We start from the raw sequence: 15484 nt of genomic DNA, 5'->3' as shown, positions 1-15484 counted from the left end.
CTCTAGAGTCAGCTGTACGTTGCTTTCAAGCGTGTTATTTTGAAGTGTTGGATATTTCATTCTTTACTGTTTGTGTAAGAATGAGAACCACATTTCAGAATATGCTCCACGTTAATTTTTAAACAATGCATTGTAATTATGGCAGACTACTTTATGTGGAATAATAGAACTTGATTTCACTCCATCTATGTGCAATACCGCCTAAAGTGAGAAGGGCAGCAGTGTGAAACTGGTGATGATCAAACAACAGGAGCAGATCCACTGGAGTTATTAACTCACGGAATTATATTGCTTTTTATTCATTTAACCCACCTCTTTACACACAATAAATAATTGTTTTTATTGTATATTTCCAAATGTTTAACCAAATACAGCCAAAAAGGTTCCCAAATTTCCCTGTGCTCATAGGAATGTTATTTCCAGGGGAATTCAAGACATTCTGTATATGTTTGTTTGGTTTGGGGATTTTTATGTTTTGATCAAACTTTAATTTTCTAACTTTATTCTCCATGCTTAGGCTTGTGTGTTCTTGCATCAGTAGAGTCTTTGGTGGCACAAACATTCTGGATAGCGGCAGGCTTTGGCTATTTGATAGCATTACCTGGAGTCAATACTGTCTAGGTGTCATAGATCTTTTAGGCCATTTTTCTGAACTTTGACTTCAGAATTTATTTTTTAGTTTTTTATTTTTCATTTCTGCTGGAATTTTATAGTTAATGAAATCTGGACTTGTAGTCTTAAATGACCAAACCAAAGAAGGTTTCATGAACTGTTAAAAGGCAGAAAGGGTACCTTGCTGCCTGTATGAGCCCATTGCGTAAAATCTGTTCATTGCTTTTGTTTATAATTGGGTTTCTTCTATATATACACACCATAAACAGTAGTAATTATGTGCATTTGATGTTACTTCTGCTGGATTTCTCAAACCTATAGCACTGCCCAGCAGCCAATATTATGGGTCTCATGAATTCATTCATGCTTTCAGGTGTGAATAGAGTAGGGTTTTTGACAGCTTCACAGACTGAAATCTGAGCTCAGTTTCAGGTGGTTTTTTCTTCCTCTGCTTTTGAAATGGCTCTGATCCAAGAGATGTTCTAACACAGTCTCAGTTAGCACCTTTCACTTGCAGGAGGCTAATTTGACAAGAATGGCTAGCAACACAATGTCTTCACTTTCCAATGACTGTTATTTTAACTGGCCCTTTGCCTGCAAAGCTAAGCAAGAGCCAGGTTTAGAAATCCTGTTCAAGTCCTGTATGTTCAGATTTGCCTTGTACCTCCTGAAGAGCTGAACTGCAAATGAAAAGACCACAACTTCCGTGAAATTCTAGGAGAAGGTGTGTGCCAATGTGAAACTCTGTTATGTTGGACGCGAGTGGTGTTATGCACAGCTGGAGCAGGGTCCCAGCTTGGAGGAGGTGGTGGGCATTCTGAGACCCAATAGCGACTCAGCTCAGTCAAATTCCAGAAGCTGAATGCAGCAGAGAGTCTAATGGCTGGCTCTGCTGGTTCCAGTCTGCAGAGCACGGGGGAGTTGTCCACATGCTGTCACAAGTGCTTTTGCACATGTCTGAATCATTCACAGATATCCTGAGTGCAGTGCAGCTGACTATAACTTGCATGATAGGTACCAACATGTTCTCTCCTCATCTAAATTATCTATTAGATGCTTCTCTTTCTCCTCACATTTCAGGTTTTCCTGTCTGCACTGTATGTCTTGCATCCACCTCTTTGGCCTCGCTGCATTTCATTCTCCAAATTCTCCTCTTCATACTTTTCATTCTGCTTTTCTAAAAGAACATTTTTTGGTGCAATGATCATCCCTCTTCCCTGGATCTCTTAAAATCATATTGTGGCCAGCCCTGGGCAGTTTAAAAGGTTAGATTTGTTCCATCAGCATGTCTGACAACTGAATGGGTTTGTGGTTTTCTAATGCTTAGATTTAATGAAGCTTCAAGTGCGACTAAAGGACAATTTATTTTTGCATGTTTTCTATATCTATTTCTCCTTCCTAGACCTAGAAAAATCATTCATTCCAGTTCTTTCATTGACTTAATTTAGTAAAATCCTGTGGAGTGCAAAAGGGTCCTGGATCTTTGCTTTTTATCTTTTCTACTAGGTCTTCTCCTAGCTCATCTCGTGAATGGACAAATCCATGGGAAATAAGCAGGTGAAAACTGAGATCAGGGAGGTTCACAGCCTCCTTAAGTGATCAGGACCATAGAACTTTAAGTCATTTTTCCTTCCTTGAGCATGGATAATTAGATAGCTGGGTTTGCACATTTTCTATCTGTCTAAAGCTAAGTCATGGGAGCAGAAGAGGAGGCTTATGTAGTCCATTTGACAGATGCTTGTGGTCATGCTGCACTCAAAAAATCCTGTAGCACAATATATCTCTAGTTAAATCAAAGATGGAAACAGTGAGGTGTTACCTCCCAAACCAGGGGGACATTTACAAAAGTAGCTATCCACACCGTCCACGCATGTTCCACTGCCACAGGGGTTTGATTTGCAGTCATTAATATCTTCCTGGCAAAATTCTCCATCAAATCCATTTGGACATAAGCACAGGTATTCACCAAGGCCTGGAGGGAATTTAATATTGGTAACACATGTTCCACCATTAAGGCAGCTGCAGGGCTTCACTCCAACCTGAGGAAGGCAAAAGGGAGTTGTGGTAAGATTCTTCCAGATAATCACAGCTGAGAGGTATATTGTTACCCTTTAGGAAGGGACAGATTTGCAGTGCAAACATGTTATCTAGTATTATGAAAACTTATTTCTAACCAATTTGTTTTGTCTAGATAGATGGTCTCATACTCAGCATACTTATTTATTTGACTGAAAGCTTGACTTTAAAGGGATTTTTAAAGGGTTTGGGGTTTTTTTTTCATCATTTAGGGACACATTCTAACTTCTTATAAGAAAAAAAAAATCTTATTTGCTATAACAGCAGTTTTTACATAGTAGCTGAGGGCAGAATTTGTTCCTTGTGCTTCAAAGAAGAAATGAAAAATCTTTTCTCTTTGCCTGCCCGCCCTCCTTACAGTTTCACATTACAACTGGCTCCCAGGCAGGAACATGATTGTGGAATTCCTCAGCTGGTCTCTCTTTTCAGGGAAGAGAGGTCCATAGTTTTATTTTACGTATGTACAAGAACAGCATTTCAACAGATTCAAACCTCTGTATTATATCACCTGGTTAAACATGGGTCTAGTTTGAAATGTTTCAGTTTAAAACCATATCTAGACTCCAGTTTCCCCTTTGCTGTGTGGGTTCAGCAGATTGGTATTTTTGATGTTAGTGGTTTGAATGAGTAAAAATTGGAATCTTTAGGAAAAAAAAATCTTTTTTTTTTCCATCACAAAACTGTTCTTATGTCAGGAGTCTGCATCCCACTTTATTAGCTCATCCTATCACAGGATTAACGTTAGGCTATACAATAAAGAGAAAGCAATGCACAAGCTCTGCCAAGAAACTTAAAGTGTGGAGTAATGACATAAGAGCAAGACACCCTCTAAAAATATCATTGAGAATGAGTTATAATCTCCCTTTTATAGCTAAAACTTGGTCTTTTATGTTATATGCTTTTTTCTGCAATCCAAATGCAGAATGTGAATTTTAAAGCAGATTAATGAACCATTAAAAGGTTCTGCAAGAGTGTTCTTTCAAACAGCAATCAATAGCACTCTCTCTTGTTCCTTGTATATATAGTTTCTATGCTCTTGGAGATACTTATTCCATTAATTGATCATTATTGCTGTGCTGGATAGCATACGCTTATGAGGAAATAGCTGAAGTCTTAGTTTTCAAGACAGTAACAAATTATTAGCTATAATGACAATTGCACCAAAGCACTGACATGATAAACAGGTTTATTTTGTTTTTCTTTTAAAGTGTTCATTTCCTTACCTCAATAGAATATCTGCTCTGTGCATTGCATTCATCCGACACAGTGAATTCAAAGGTCTGCATTTCTTCTGAATCAACTTTCCAGATAAGAAGGCCAGCAGGAGAGAGCCTGGCATCCTGTGGCCCAGCCTCTAAGATGAATAGCACAGCTGACCCTTCCGGATCCACCGCTATTAACTGGTAAACAAAATTCTCACCAATAAATGTCAGCAGCTGGCTGGAGGGGGCCTGGAACACAGGAGGCAGGTTGTCTAAACAGCAAAAATGAAACCATGATTACATAAATTCCAGTTTCTCCCATGTAAAGATTCACAGCATGGGTCTTTGTAGGAGTTCTCTCAAAGAAAAAGGTACAGAACATCCCATGAGACTGACGGAGGAAGCGATTTAGATGTTAGAGGCAGCAAATGGCTTTACCAAAAAATGTACCTTTTTCCTCCACTTTTTTCATGCCTCATACTGAACTTTTCTCCCATACTGCACTTTGATTACTTTTGATGTGTTATCTGACACGTGGGAGGAGATCAGACATGACTTCTATAACCTCCCGCTAGTCCCCCAGTTCTTACTAAAACTTTAATTAATTGTATTTCTAATACTTACATATATATATTTATTCTATCTACCACTCTATCTATCAGCCCATTTAAATATAAGTAAACTAAATCTCAAAATGATGAATGACAAATGAATTGGCTGGGCAACTCAGGGGGGAAAAAAAACCCCTGTGTAGCTCTTCTATTGAGTAGACTCTCCTGCCTTTCCACACGGGTAGTAATTAAGCCTGAGCAGTTTGACTGAATTCAGTTGGACATTTCATCAGGAATAAAGGTCTTATCAGTGCCAGCAGAGGTACATCAGTGATACTGAGATTCTTTATCCCCAGTGACAATAGTGTATGTCATGTCACCATTGGCATTGCTATTTGTAGTGTTGTTCTCTACATTTAGTATTTCCTTAATGAAGATAAAAACCTAATTATACAAGGCTATTTTACAGTAAAAGACAAATGTTACCTGAAGACACTTACAATATAAATAGGTAAGGAGGACAAGGTAGAGAAAATTATTACATTTTATAATTAGAAACCAAGGAAAAGTAAGATTGGATGAGTACCCTGAGGTGACAGCAGCTCTGTGCAGGGCTGGGAATTTTGCCTCCATGTCCTAAGCCTCCTCAGTCTCAAACCATCTTTCCTCTTTAACCAGCAGTACAAATTGACATGTATTGATATTTAAAGGAATCTTCTCACAATGTAATTTGACCATAGTTATGTTTAACTTAAAGAACATTTCTAACACTGAGGATTAATTTCAAGGCACACTAAAACTATGAACTATATATGTGTTCTCATAAGGACTGCATGTGTCCTTGCATTATGATTATGGGAAGTCATCATTAGGGTTTTTTTTGTGGTGCATATCCTTTTATCAAGCTTTGCTTTCCATAGCATATCTCACATTATGCAATCATTTAAATGTGTCTCTCCACTCATTGCTGCTTGCTATCAAAGCTTTCTAAACTGCTTGTCCAGCAGATTGTCCTGGCATAACTGTTGAAAGCTTCCATCTATTAATTTACCTTTTATTTCCCAAACACTTAAACCATGGAGCCCATAAAAGTTGTGCCCAAAGTAATCAATGAAATATTGATGCTCGGTATGCATTTACAGATAAACACAAAGGTGTTAACTGGATGGAGGGTAAAGATAAGTTGTAGGCACAAAATAGCATAAAATCAGATGTTCTGAAAGTAGTCTGTGAATAAGAGTGTTTCTAATTCCACAGAGATCTCCTTGCCATCCAGTGAATATATACATACACTCCCAATTATTGCAGAATTTTTAAAAAGGTTTTAGCAGTTTTGAAAACAAGTCTGACAAACCCTTTCTTTTCAATATTTTTAAATTTTGAAATTATTGAGCAGTGAACCATGATCTGTTTCAGATTTCCCAAATCACTTCTAGCTTTATAAATTCCAACACAAATGCAGTTTTCCCCTTTTAAGCCATTTTCTGAATTTTAAAATTGAGCTGTCTTGCTATTAGTAATGAGTCTGTCTATATAACAATCAGGATCAGCTTATCCCTAGAGATGCTACTGCTGTGGCCAATACAATGGAAGGACGAAAAGGAGGCAAGTTTTGTGAGTCACAAATAATATCTCTCATTAGACTAAACTAGACTAAACTATATCCTTGGGGGAAAACACACACGCTTTCAGGTTTACAAGCTCTTCTTCAGGTCTGACTTACCTGTAGGCATTTTAACTACTCATGCAAGTAACATCCAATGGGATTTTTTGTTGGCCAGCACTTGGGATGGATCTGCCTAGACCTTTTCCTGACAGGGAGTTTTAAAATCCAAAAGCTGGTTTTTTTTTAGGACATAAACTAGAGGTGTATGTTTTTAAATAGAGAAAATTCAAAGTGGATAGCCTGGAACAGGAATTAAAAAGACTGGCAAACAACTCTCTCCCTTCCTATTGTGTTCTTGCTTCCAAAATTGATTTCAGGTAACTTATGACTTCTTGTGTTGCTGGAAATTTGTTGGCTCCTTTCTGGCCCTTGTCAAAGGCATTTCTATCAGCTCTGAGAAGAGTATGTCTGCTCACTTCTCCCCTTGGCAGTGTCTCCACTGGAGCTATGGACACCAGCCATTGTGTTACAGCTCTCGCTGTTTCTGCTGCCATACCTTGCACTCTCTAGGAGCTTCTGTCCCTGAGCATCCCCAGCTGTTCCCCAAGGACAAGAGCAATCTTCCTCTCCTTCCAGAAGGGTCCTGCTGACCTAGTCACCCTAAAGGAATATAAAACTGCAAACAAACAAAGCAAACTGATCCTGTCACTCACATACCTCTCTGTAATTTGCTTGTGTTTACAGAACCTAAAAGTGCAAGAAACTCTTTCTAGAACCGACACATGAATCTACATAAAAGCGGTAATATAATCTTTATATTGACCAGATGCAAATGCGCTCATGTAGGTGGTGAGATGCGCTGTGAGGATAATGCTCCTAGAAACGTGGATTATCTGTAAAGCAGGCGGTAAGTAATGCTTGTTGTTTACACTGGGGATGTAGCCAAGAAAAAGCTATGATTAAGTCATTAGCATTCAGGAGGTGCTTCAAAAGGCAGCCTTCTCTATGACCCCTGCCATGACGGGCTGCAGAATGAGCCTTTAGGTTCTGTGGCAGTGAAGGTAATGAGTGGCTGATGCCTATCACTTAGACTCCCTACCAAGCCAAGGTCTTTTGTGTGGCATTTCATAGGATTTGGCTCAGGGAAAGAAAACAATTCTTCCAGATACCAAAAATATACATTAGTGTTTTAAAAGCAGTGCTTTCGGCAAATTGTTCCCTTAAAGATTTGTACCTGCAAGATGATGACAGATGTATTTAGGATCCACCACCCTTAGCTGATGGACTTGGGCACTGCATGTGGCACTGGCACATCAACAATTTCATTTTCAGGTGATATTTTGGTTTTATCAATTTGAGATTTGTCAGGTTTCGGCCAAAACAAGATACGTGCCCAGATGCATAGTGCATGCAGTGGAGTACTCTGCTTCTGGTCAGTCTGCGTTTCTGGTGCACCCAATTATTGCCATTGCAGACAGTCCACATGCACTATTGTGCAGGATAGGTTCAAGTTAGTGAAATGAAGGAACCATGTCATAGACCGAGTCACAAATTCCCAGCTAAGTGCTTCTAAATCTTAGAAAAAACTGTCTTACTTTCATTAATGGACCAGGTGAACTTAGAATTGTCAGGTTCACAGAGAAGACAAGGACTGGTAGGGCTTGACTCTCCTTCACCATAGCAAAGTCCATCTATATTACAAGTATTTTCCTGCCAAAAAAGGAAATAAAAATGGGTAGGAGGTGGAGGTAAGGAAAAGAGAAATAAGAAAGATAAGAAATTAGCAGTTAATTTCTGGAGATAAGCAGAAACTCACTTGTCTCTTGAAACAATAAAATAGTAGCAATTTAAATGCTGTTACCTTCTCCCAACAGGGAGAAAACAAGACATGTATGTTTTCCAGTTTCAGTTTGAGATCCTTGTAGCTTTGAACGTTTTAGCTTAGGCAACATGTGATGCTGCTTGTCATAGATGAATGCAACAGAATGTGATTCTTTTTTTTTTTTTCATTTCCACATTTATGTGGTGTATGTGATCACTATTCCGAGCTGTGACTACCAATATGATGATTATTAGGTAATGCTCAAAAGTGAACTCCATGAGAATAACAAAAACCGAGACTGGATAAAAGCTCTGTTTGAAATTTTTGTATCCTGTCCTGGCAACTTAATTATTTTTGGAGGTTCTTCATAAAAATATGAAAAAGCAATAGTATAAAAGCAGAACAAAGAAATGCATTAGATTTTAGGCTTCTGTGGGATAGTTGTAAACAACAGCTAAACACATCCATGGTGCCTAGGTCGGGCAGAACATCCCAGCAGAATTTCGTGCAGTGCACTGTGGGCGCAGCAGCCTTTGAGGCCACCTGGTCCTCTCCCAGTTAAGGTGGCCACCTGGGCCAGGGAGGCTCTGTGGCTTCCACGTGGGCTGAGGACCCTTGGGTTGTCTGAGAAGTGAACACAGGGACATAATTAACAGGTGTAATTAAATATCTGCACCAGGGGAAGGTCCTATGGCAGAGTTACGGCTTTTGCTTGTAGCCTGTGTTGGGGCACACCTGCAGATGGGACTTTATCTGACATTGAAGATTTCCAGCAAAACACGGGGTGCTGTTGGGAACACAGGGCATGTCACTGGTACAGGAGGAGGGAGAAGCTACCAGGACTAAAGACATTTTTCCTTTTCCTTCCTTTGAATACACATCGCTTTGCTGAGACTGATGTGTGTCCTGTTACTGGCCTTGTGGTTTCTGTCTACTGCTTTATTAGTTTCACAAACTTCTTTTGCAAAGTATATTAACCAATATTTTAAATAATACCACTTTAAGAGTAATGGATAAGGTAGAGAAACAAAAAGGACTCTCATAATTGCCCCAACGTGATAGAACGTGACAGATCTTCAGCATTAAAATCTGGATGTTAATTAGATTTTATTACATTGTTGTTTTCAAAGGCTTGATGTTCTGATGGAAAAGATGCTTTTTTCTGATGTGATAGTGTGGTACAGAATGGGCTCCATAAAAGAACACAGAATGTGAAATGGCCTGATATAAAAAGTCCCCTAATTGAAACACCTTTTCTGAAAGCAATTTAGGTATTACAAAGTAATGTTATAAGAGGGGTAATTAGAATGTGGTCTGATGCAATTGGAAGCCTGGTTCAAATAGTCCCTTGCAGCGTCTTAGGATAGAAATTATTATAATCCCTAAAGAACACCAGCATATTGAGAAAACATATATATTTCTGAGCTTCAAAAATGTAAGAATAAGGCAAGCCTTTGACAAAACAAAAAAAAAACCCCAACCCCTACCACCTTAGGTTTAATTGAAATGGTTCTGACACAATTATTTCAATCTGAAATTTAAGTGGTTTTGCTCTCATTTGGACCTAGAAAGTAATTTCTATTCACTGATTTATTTGAAAAAATGTGAACTTTCATTTTATTTTGGTAACTGGTATGTTCTTGCAATCAGTGCAAGTTTGAAAACTGTATTTTCCCATTAGTGTTAATGAGAACAGTGACTCAAATGAGTTAAGATATACTTGATTAATCTTCATTTTATAGAAATGCAGACTGGTGGTCTCCTATTCATTCATACTTGCCTCAGTGTAGGAAAGCAGGATCAGCACATTCAAATATCTCACCCAAGACCCTCCAAAAGTTTCTTTTGAAGCCACATTGAAAAACAGAAAAGTTGTCTAACGCAGGTCTCCAGAAAATAAGAGCAGGGAAGCTCTTTTTTAAGGGATGGGGGTTGTTACAGTAATAAGTCCACAGGAAAACAGAGGGTTATAGTGCTCTCCAGGCAGTTTCTAGCATGTTGGCAGTTTAAAACATAGCACTAGACTTTTGATTACAGTTTTGAAACTGTCCAAGTACTATATGTTTGTACTTAGCAGTGTTTAATGTAAGCAAGAATGTTTTATGTTTTCTCAAGGGTGTTTTCACATGACAAAAACTGTATAACATGCATCTTAGTATACCTCTTGCTAAGGCAGAAAATGGGTATAGAAATGATGTACCTTACAGGCACAGTGCCCTCACCAAACAGGCTGGGAGAGGTGTAATAACTTCCTAGCAGAGACACTTCAAAAGTGAAGTTAAGCTGCCTTTCAGGGAAGACTCCTCAGTCTTATTTACTTCCATTAACAGCTGCAAAGTATAAATATCGTCAACCATGGTCTTTCTGGAAGTGCCTGTCTGAGAAAGGTCCACCACCAAGCATGGTCTATCAGGTATTCATACCCCACGTAAATGTGAAAAAAAAAATATCACAGACAGGCGTTGTGAAGGAGAGAAAAGTGTTAGGCTGTGCAGGTAACCTATGAAATAGATTTTCCTCTTCTAAAGCAGTTATTACACACAGTACATCAAAGGGAGGGAGAGGGCTCAGGAAGAGATGAACGATCCATATTAAACCTTTATGCTCTTTAAATTACCTTTAATTTACAAAGTCCGGTTGGATGGAATTGGCAGGCCTGGCAGACTGCGTCGTACAGGGTCAGCACTCTGGAATTACTGTACTGGAAGCCATCGTTAGTGATCTAAATGATACAAAAATCATCCTTATAAGTAATAATGTTCCATATGGAGACTGTCTGCTCATTTTGGAGCATATACTGCTGCCCCCTTGAACTGGATGCTTGCCAGCAAGATAAATTAAACCACTTGTGAGTGGCTCTACTGCAAGCTAACAAATTGCTTAATGCTCCAAACTGGAAACTATTCATTAATAACCAAAAGATCTTTTGGCTTAGCTGGCATTCAACTTTTTTGATTGCTGTTAGGTTTTTTCCTGAGTGTTTTTTCAATACCTTTATGGAAACTGCATAGGTACTCAAGTATTACAAGGGTGTCTTTCAAGGAGTTGTGAAATGAAATTAAGATTTTTGGCTGAAATTCAGGACCACTTTCTTACTAATGGCAAATCAGTAAGTAAGCTCCTTGGGGTAAAAAAGAAAAAAGAGAATGCATATTATTTAGGTAGTTTTAAATTAACCTTAAAAAAAGTGCTGGAGTGGTGGATAATACCAGATGGCAACAGTCTCATTTCCATGGGAAGGTATGTTAGAACAACAGTCACCTCCTGTCCCTGCTCACAGTTCCCTGTACGTGTAGGTAATTTAGAAAGCCTTGAGTTAGCATGGCATTTTGCACATATGAATGCTTAAACAATAAGAAAGGGTTAAGTGAGTTTATATTTTAATTTTTCTACAATAAAAATGAAAAGATACCCAACTAATGTGAAAAGGGTTAACTTTTGCGAGAGCATTGTGACACCTCTCCAGACATGTGAACATTAAAGATCACCCCAAAATACTGCTGAAAGCCATGCTGTAAACACTGATGAACACCAGCAGGAAAGCAAAGCCCTTTCTTGTCAGGCGTTTTTTAGGTTTCAGCTTTTCACAGTCAAACGAAAGCCAGTCCTTAGCAGATCCAACAAGGCCTTTGCTTTGGATCGGTCAGGTACCCCTTCTGTCCTCCTGCTATAAAAACAACCCCCAAGCCCTCCTCCATCTCTCCTGTGACCCTGAAGCTGAAACATCCTCAGTGCCTTTACAAAGGACTTTTACAAAGTCAAGAGTATAAGGTTTTTTGATCAATTAATAAACTATTTTAGTTTACAGAAAGAATGTATGTTAAATTGAACAAAGATAACTGGAAGTGCACAGAGTAAAAAATAATAAGTTTCATAAAAAGCAGCAATTATCATAAGTTCACTAAGAATGATCTGAAAGCTCGTGAAACATAATAGTAGATACTCCCACAATTTCACATGTGATGGTTCTCAGCTCAAAATGTACTGCAAGCTAAGAGTGTTTCTGCAGAAACCAACAGAAGGAGGTAAACAGGCAGGATTCATGGGTATTCACAATTTGAAATTGTAAAAGAGACACAAATTCTTTGGACTAATTTATATTGAAGTAAAATTCATCGGTATAACTTTAAGAGAAAAAAAACCCTCCTGTGCATCATACTCAGCCGAGATGTTAGGTATTGTGCGTTATAGTAAAGGTAAAAACTTTTTTAAAAGAAGTAAAGAACTTATGTTGCAGTTTGAGAGGAGAAAAAAAATAAAACAGGCAACCCCCCTCAAGGCCTGCGCTTCACTGAAAAACAGTGCTTATTGGCAGCAGGATATCCATTAAGAATATATTATTCCTAATGCAATTTACATTTCATTCCATTCTTTTGCCAGAGCGTCCAATGTTGTCTCAATATCAGTGCACTAATAATGGGTGAAGAAATGGGTAGACAGGGAAAAATATAAAAAGCTGTAAAATTACACTAATCGTTCTGTCTGAAGTGAGCATCATGAGTAAAATGTAACTTTTGCCAATTTAATTTTTTGTTAAATCTGTAGTTTTTTCTACATTCTATTATAAACATCCATTTTGGTGTCTTTTTAGAATTGGCTTGGCTTATAGCTATTTTAATTGCTTTTCCATTAGTCACCTTAGTGATGTGGAACAAATACTTCAATGAGACCTAAGTTGAGCAAACCTCTCTTCAAATTCAGTTGGCCCTTAAAAGCCAAAGACAGGCTTAGAGTTGTGCCTTGATTGCTTGAACATACGTATCAGCTGGAAAAAAAGAGCCACTTCTTCTGGATAAGCAGTCAGGACAATCAGGAAATCTGTCACTTCTGCCTGAAGTAATTCATTCATCATGAAACAGTCTTGGCTATTTGTATCACTCATATAATCTACATACAATTTGACTCGTACGAACTTCTGTAAATGAAAAAGGAAAGCTGTAAAAACTTGCTGAATTCAAATTCGGTTTCTGCCTCACTGACTTTTTAACAAATATTTTTTCTGCTCTTGACAAATACAGGCAATGATAGTGAATTGAGGAAAAGCAAGAGACCCGCTTCCCAAATTAGATAAGTGCCTGCCAAGCTCTTTCACCTCTTCACCCAGGCATCTGTGTGGACAGCCCAAGTCATCTGCTGACCAAGTAGGACTTTTTATTTTGATATCTAAACTAATTATACCAAATGCTCTGGTGTAGCCCCATGTACTTTCTTATCTACGTTCGGCAGCATGTCATGGGAAGAATGAGCAAAATCTGAAACATGAATATAAGAGCAGATAAAATGAAAGAGCACTGAGAAGAGGTTGTCAAGCCCCTATTCCCCCAGTGTTGGTATTGAAAAAAGCTTATGTGAAACTTTGCTGATTCCTCTGAAATTTGATTTGGAAGCGAGGAGAGATTCTGAAAATATGGAACAGTGATATTTCCAGAAAGAACTGTTTTGATTTTTGGTTCTGAAAAATCTTTTACCTACATTTTTAAAAGTATCTATTAACATAACCCAGAAGATCAATGTTGCAGTAAGTCTTATCAGGAATTTTCTGGAGCACAAATTTTTGAACATCTGTGGAATTCGTTTCAAATAATTTTTTGTGTTGAAAAGCTCCATCATTTTGTCCTCTGTGCTGCCATGTAAGGCTAGCTGCCTTTGAAAGTGAGCGCTGAGCTCTGCCTTCCCAATTCATTCAGCAAAAATATCCGCAGGAGAACTGGGATTCACACACAGCCGGTCGGACCGGACTGGGAAGATTTAATTGTCCATTCGCTGCATAGCCATGAACCTGCTTTTTCTGCAGGGTTTGAAGGAGAGGGAAGGGGCAGAAGACTTACAGTTGCAGAGTTTTCTTGAACTCGAGTGCAAGGAAAGAGACATTCTATGTGTGCTTTGAAAGGAAAAATAAGAAAAATGGTACAGACCTCCTCAAGGCTGAAAGGCAGCACTTGAAAGCAAACCGTATCGTAATATGCCTGAGCTGCAAGGAAGTTATCCTAGTTACACTGCAGAAATGGCTCTGTGCACGTGCAAAAATGTTAGCTGTCCTCCTGGGCCCAGAAACTCAAGGGTGTCTCCCTCTCGGATCCTTCCATCATGAGGCAGCATTTCATCTCACGGTTGGCAGAGTTCAGTATCTCCTTAGAGAAATTGTGGAGCCCTAAGCAGAGGAACCGCGCTCCTTGTTCAGCCTTGGTGTCTGCCCACTCTGATGGCTCCTTCTGCAGAAGGAAGGTTCAAGGTCCACCCCAGCAGCTGACAGTCAAGCTCTGCTCCCACAGAGATCTTACACCAATCTCTTAAAACATAAATCCTTATCTATTTTAAAAAAAAATTACCAGATAGAAAATGTGCACTGCCAAACATCTTTCTGTTTCCCCTAAGCCACATAGCAGCACATGTCCCCAGTGTGGGGTACAGACAGCTGTGGGGTGGGGGACAGGCAGTAACACCGCAGTGAAGTGAGTGCTTTACGCTTTTCATTTTTACATGCTGCAATTTTCAAAGCACATCTGCAGTCTTTCTACCATGGCAATATATTTTTCTCAGCTATGGAGGCTTTAAATGATCTCAGTCTTAAAAACCCCAACCAATCTGCAGAAAATAACCATCCAGGCTGAGAGCAAGACCAAGGGTAGCAGGCACAGGTTTCAGTAAGGGACTGATTTCCTGGAAATATTTAGAAAGTAGATATCATTTTGTGAACAGCAGAGAACCCAGCACGAGTAGGTACTGCACACGTTTCTTCCTGCAGTCATTCAAGACCATAGAATCATAGAACCATGACCGCGCCATCTCTGCTCACGCCATGCCAGCCCTCACCCGCTGCCCAGGAGCCAGCCAGTGCTCTGCTCCTGCACTGCACAAGCATCAGCCTTGCAACCAGTCAGTCAAAGCTGTCTTATACTTTCTGCCTAATCAGGAGTTTGAGCTGGGGTTTCCAGAAATGAAATACTAATGATTAACAATTGATTAGCACAACTGCATCAATCTCAGGTGATTACCCAGAGAAGTGATTGTAATTTGCACTGTTGGATTGCCTACAAAGACACCTGGTTTTAATTCATATTGTTTTGGTTGGTGTGGGGTTTTTTTCCCTACATGACATTAAAGTGAATATTTCTACAGGCATTTTCACTTCTGAAGGGAAGTAAATTGTGCTTTGCATTTTAATTTACCATGACAACAAAATTTTCTCCTTCTAAATAATTTCTTAGAAACATAAGAAATTCCTACTTTCACTTGCCATCTTGCGAACGGCTCATCACCGGCCACAAAGTGCACTGTCTCTGTGATGTTCAGGAGAGGAATCTGGCAGTCAACAGCCTCAGAGCTGAGAAAATCTGCTTTTGTGGTTTCTTGTTCTCTTGATATCCATTCACCATTGAGATGCTACAGTAAAACAGAAGGAGAGTGCAGAAACTGAAGGCTCATATAAAGAAGTTCCAGTTGTCAACATACATTTATATTTCTAATTAATAATATAAGGCATTTCCAGATGGTTTATTTAAAAGAAATGATGCTGTTACTATAGCTACAGTAAAGAGCAAGCCATGCTCATCTATGCATGCAAGTGGTCTATTGATTTAGGAAGTGCTGTGGTCTGCGCTAGGGATGAGCAGCT

The 15484-nt window shown here is 39.1% G+C and overlaps 1 protein-coding gene across 1 annotated transcript in view; it reads right to left on the bottom strand.

The window, feature by feature from the left end:
* Nucleotides 1–15484, bottom strand: part of LOC104032488 (von Willebrand factor D and EGF domain-containing protein) — a 181548-nt gene that overhangs the window by 63195 nt on the left and 102869 nt on the right. The window contains exons 13-17 of the mRNA XM_075710358.1: nucleotides 15097–15252; nucleotides 10487–10591; nucleotides 7643–7757; nucleotides 3912–4162; nucleotides 2432–2651 (exon numbers count right to left, since the gene is read on the bottom strand). Of these exons, the coding sequence (XP_075566473.1) occupies nucleotides 2432–2651; nucleotides 3912–4162; nucleotides 7643–7757; nucleotides 10487–10591; nucleotides 15097–15252 (847 nt within the window). The remainder of the gene's footprint in view (nucleotides 1–2431; nucleotides 2652–3911; nucleotides 4163–7642; nucleotides 7758–10486; nucleotides 10592–15096; nucleotides 15253–15484) is intronic.

Source organism: Pelecanus crispus, chromosome 5 (genome assembly GCF_030463565.1).
Source record: "Pelecanus crispus isolate bPelCri1 chromosome 5, bPelCri1.pri, whole genome shotgun sequence".
NCBI classification, from domain to species: Eukaryota; Metazoa; Chordata; class Aves; order Pelecaniformes; family Pelecanidae; genus Pelecanus; species Pelecanus crispus.
Note: the sequence above shows the minus strand (reverse complement) of the source record. Positions and strands in the feature narration are given on the sequence as shown.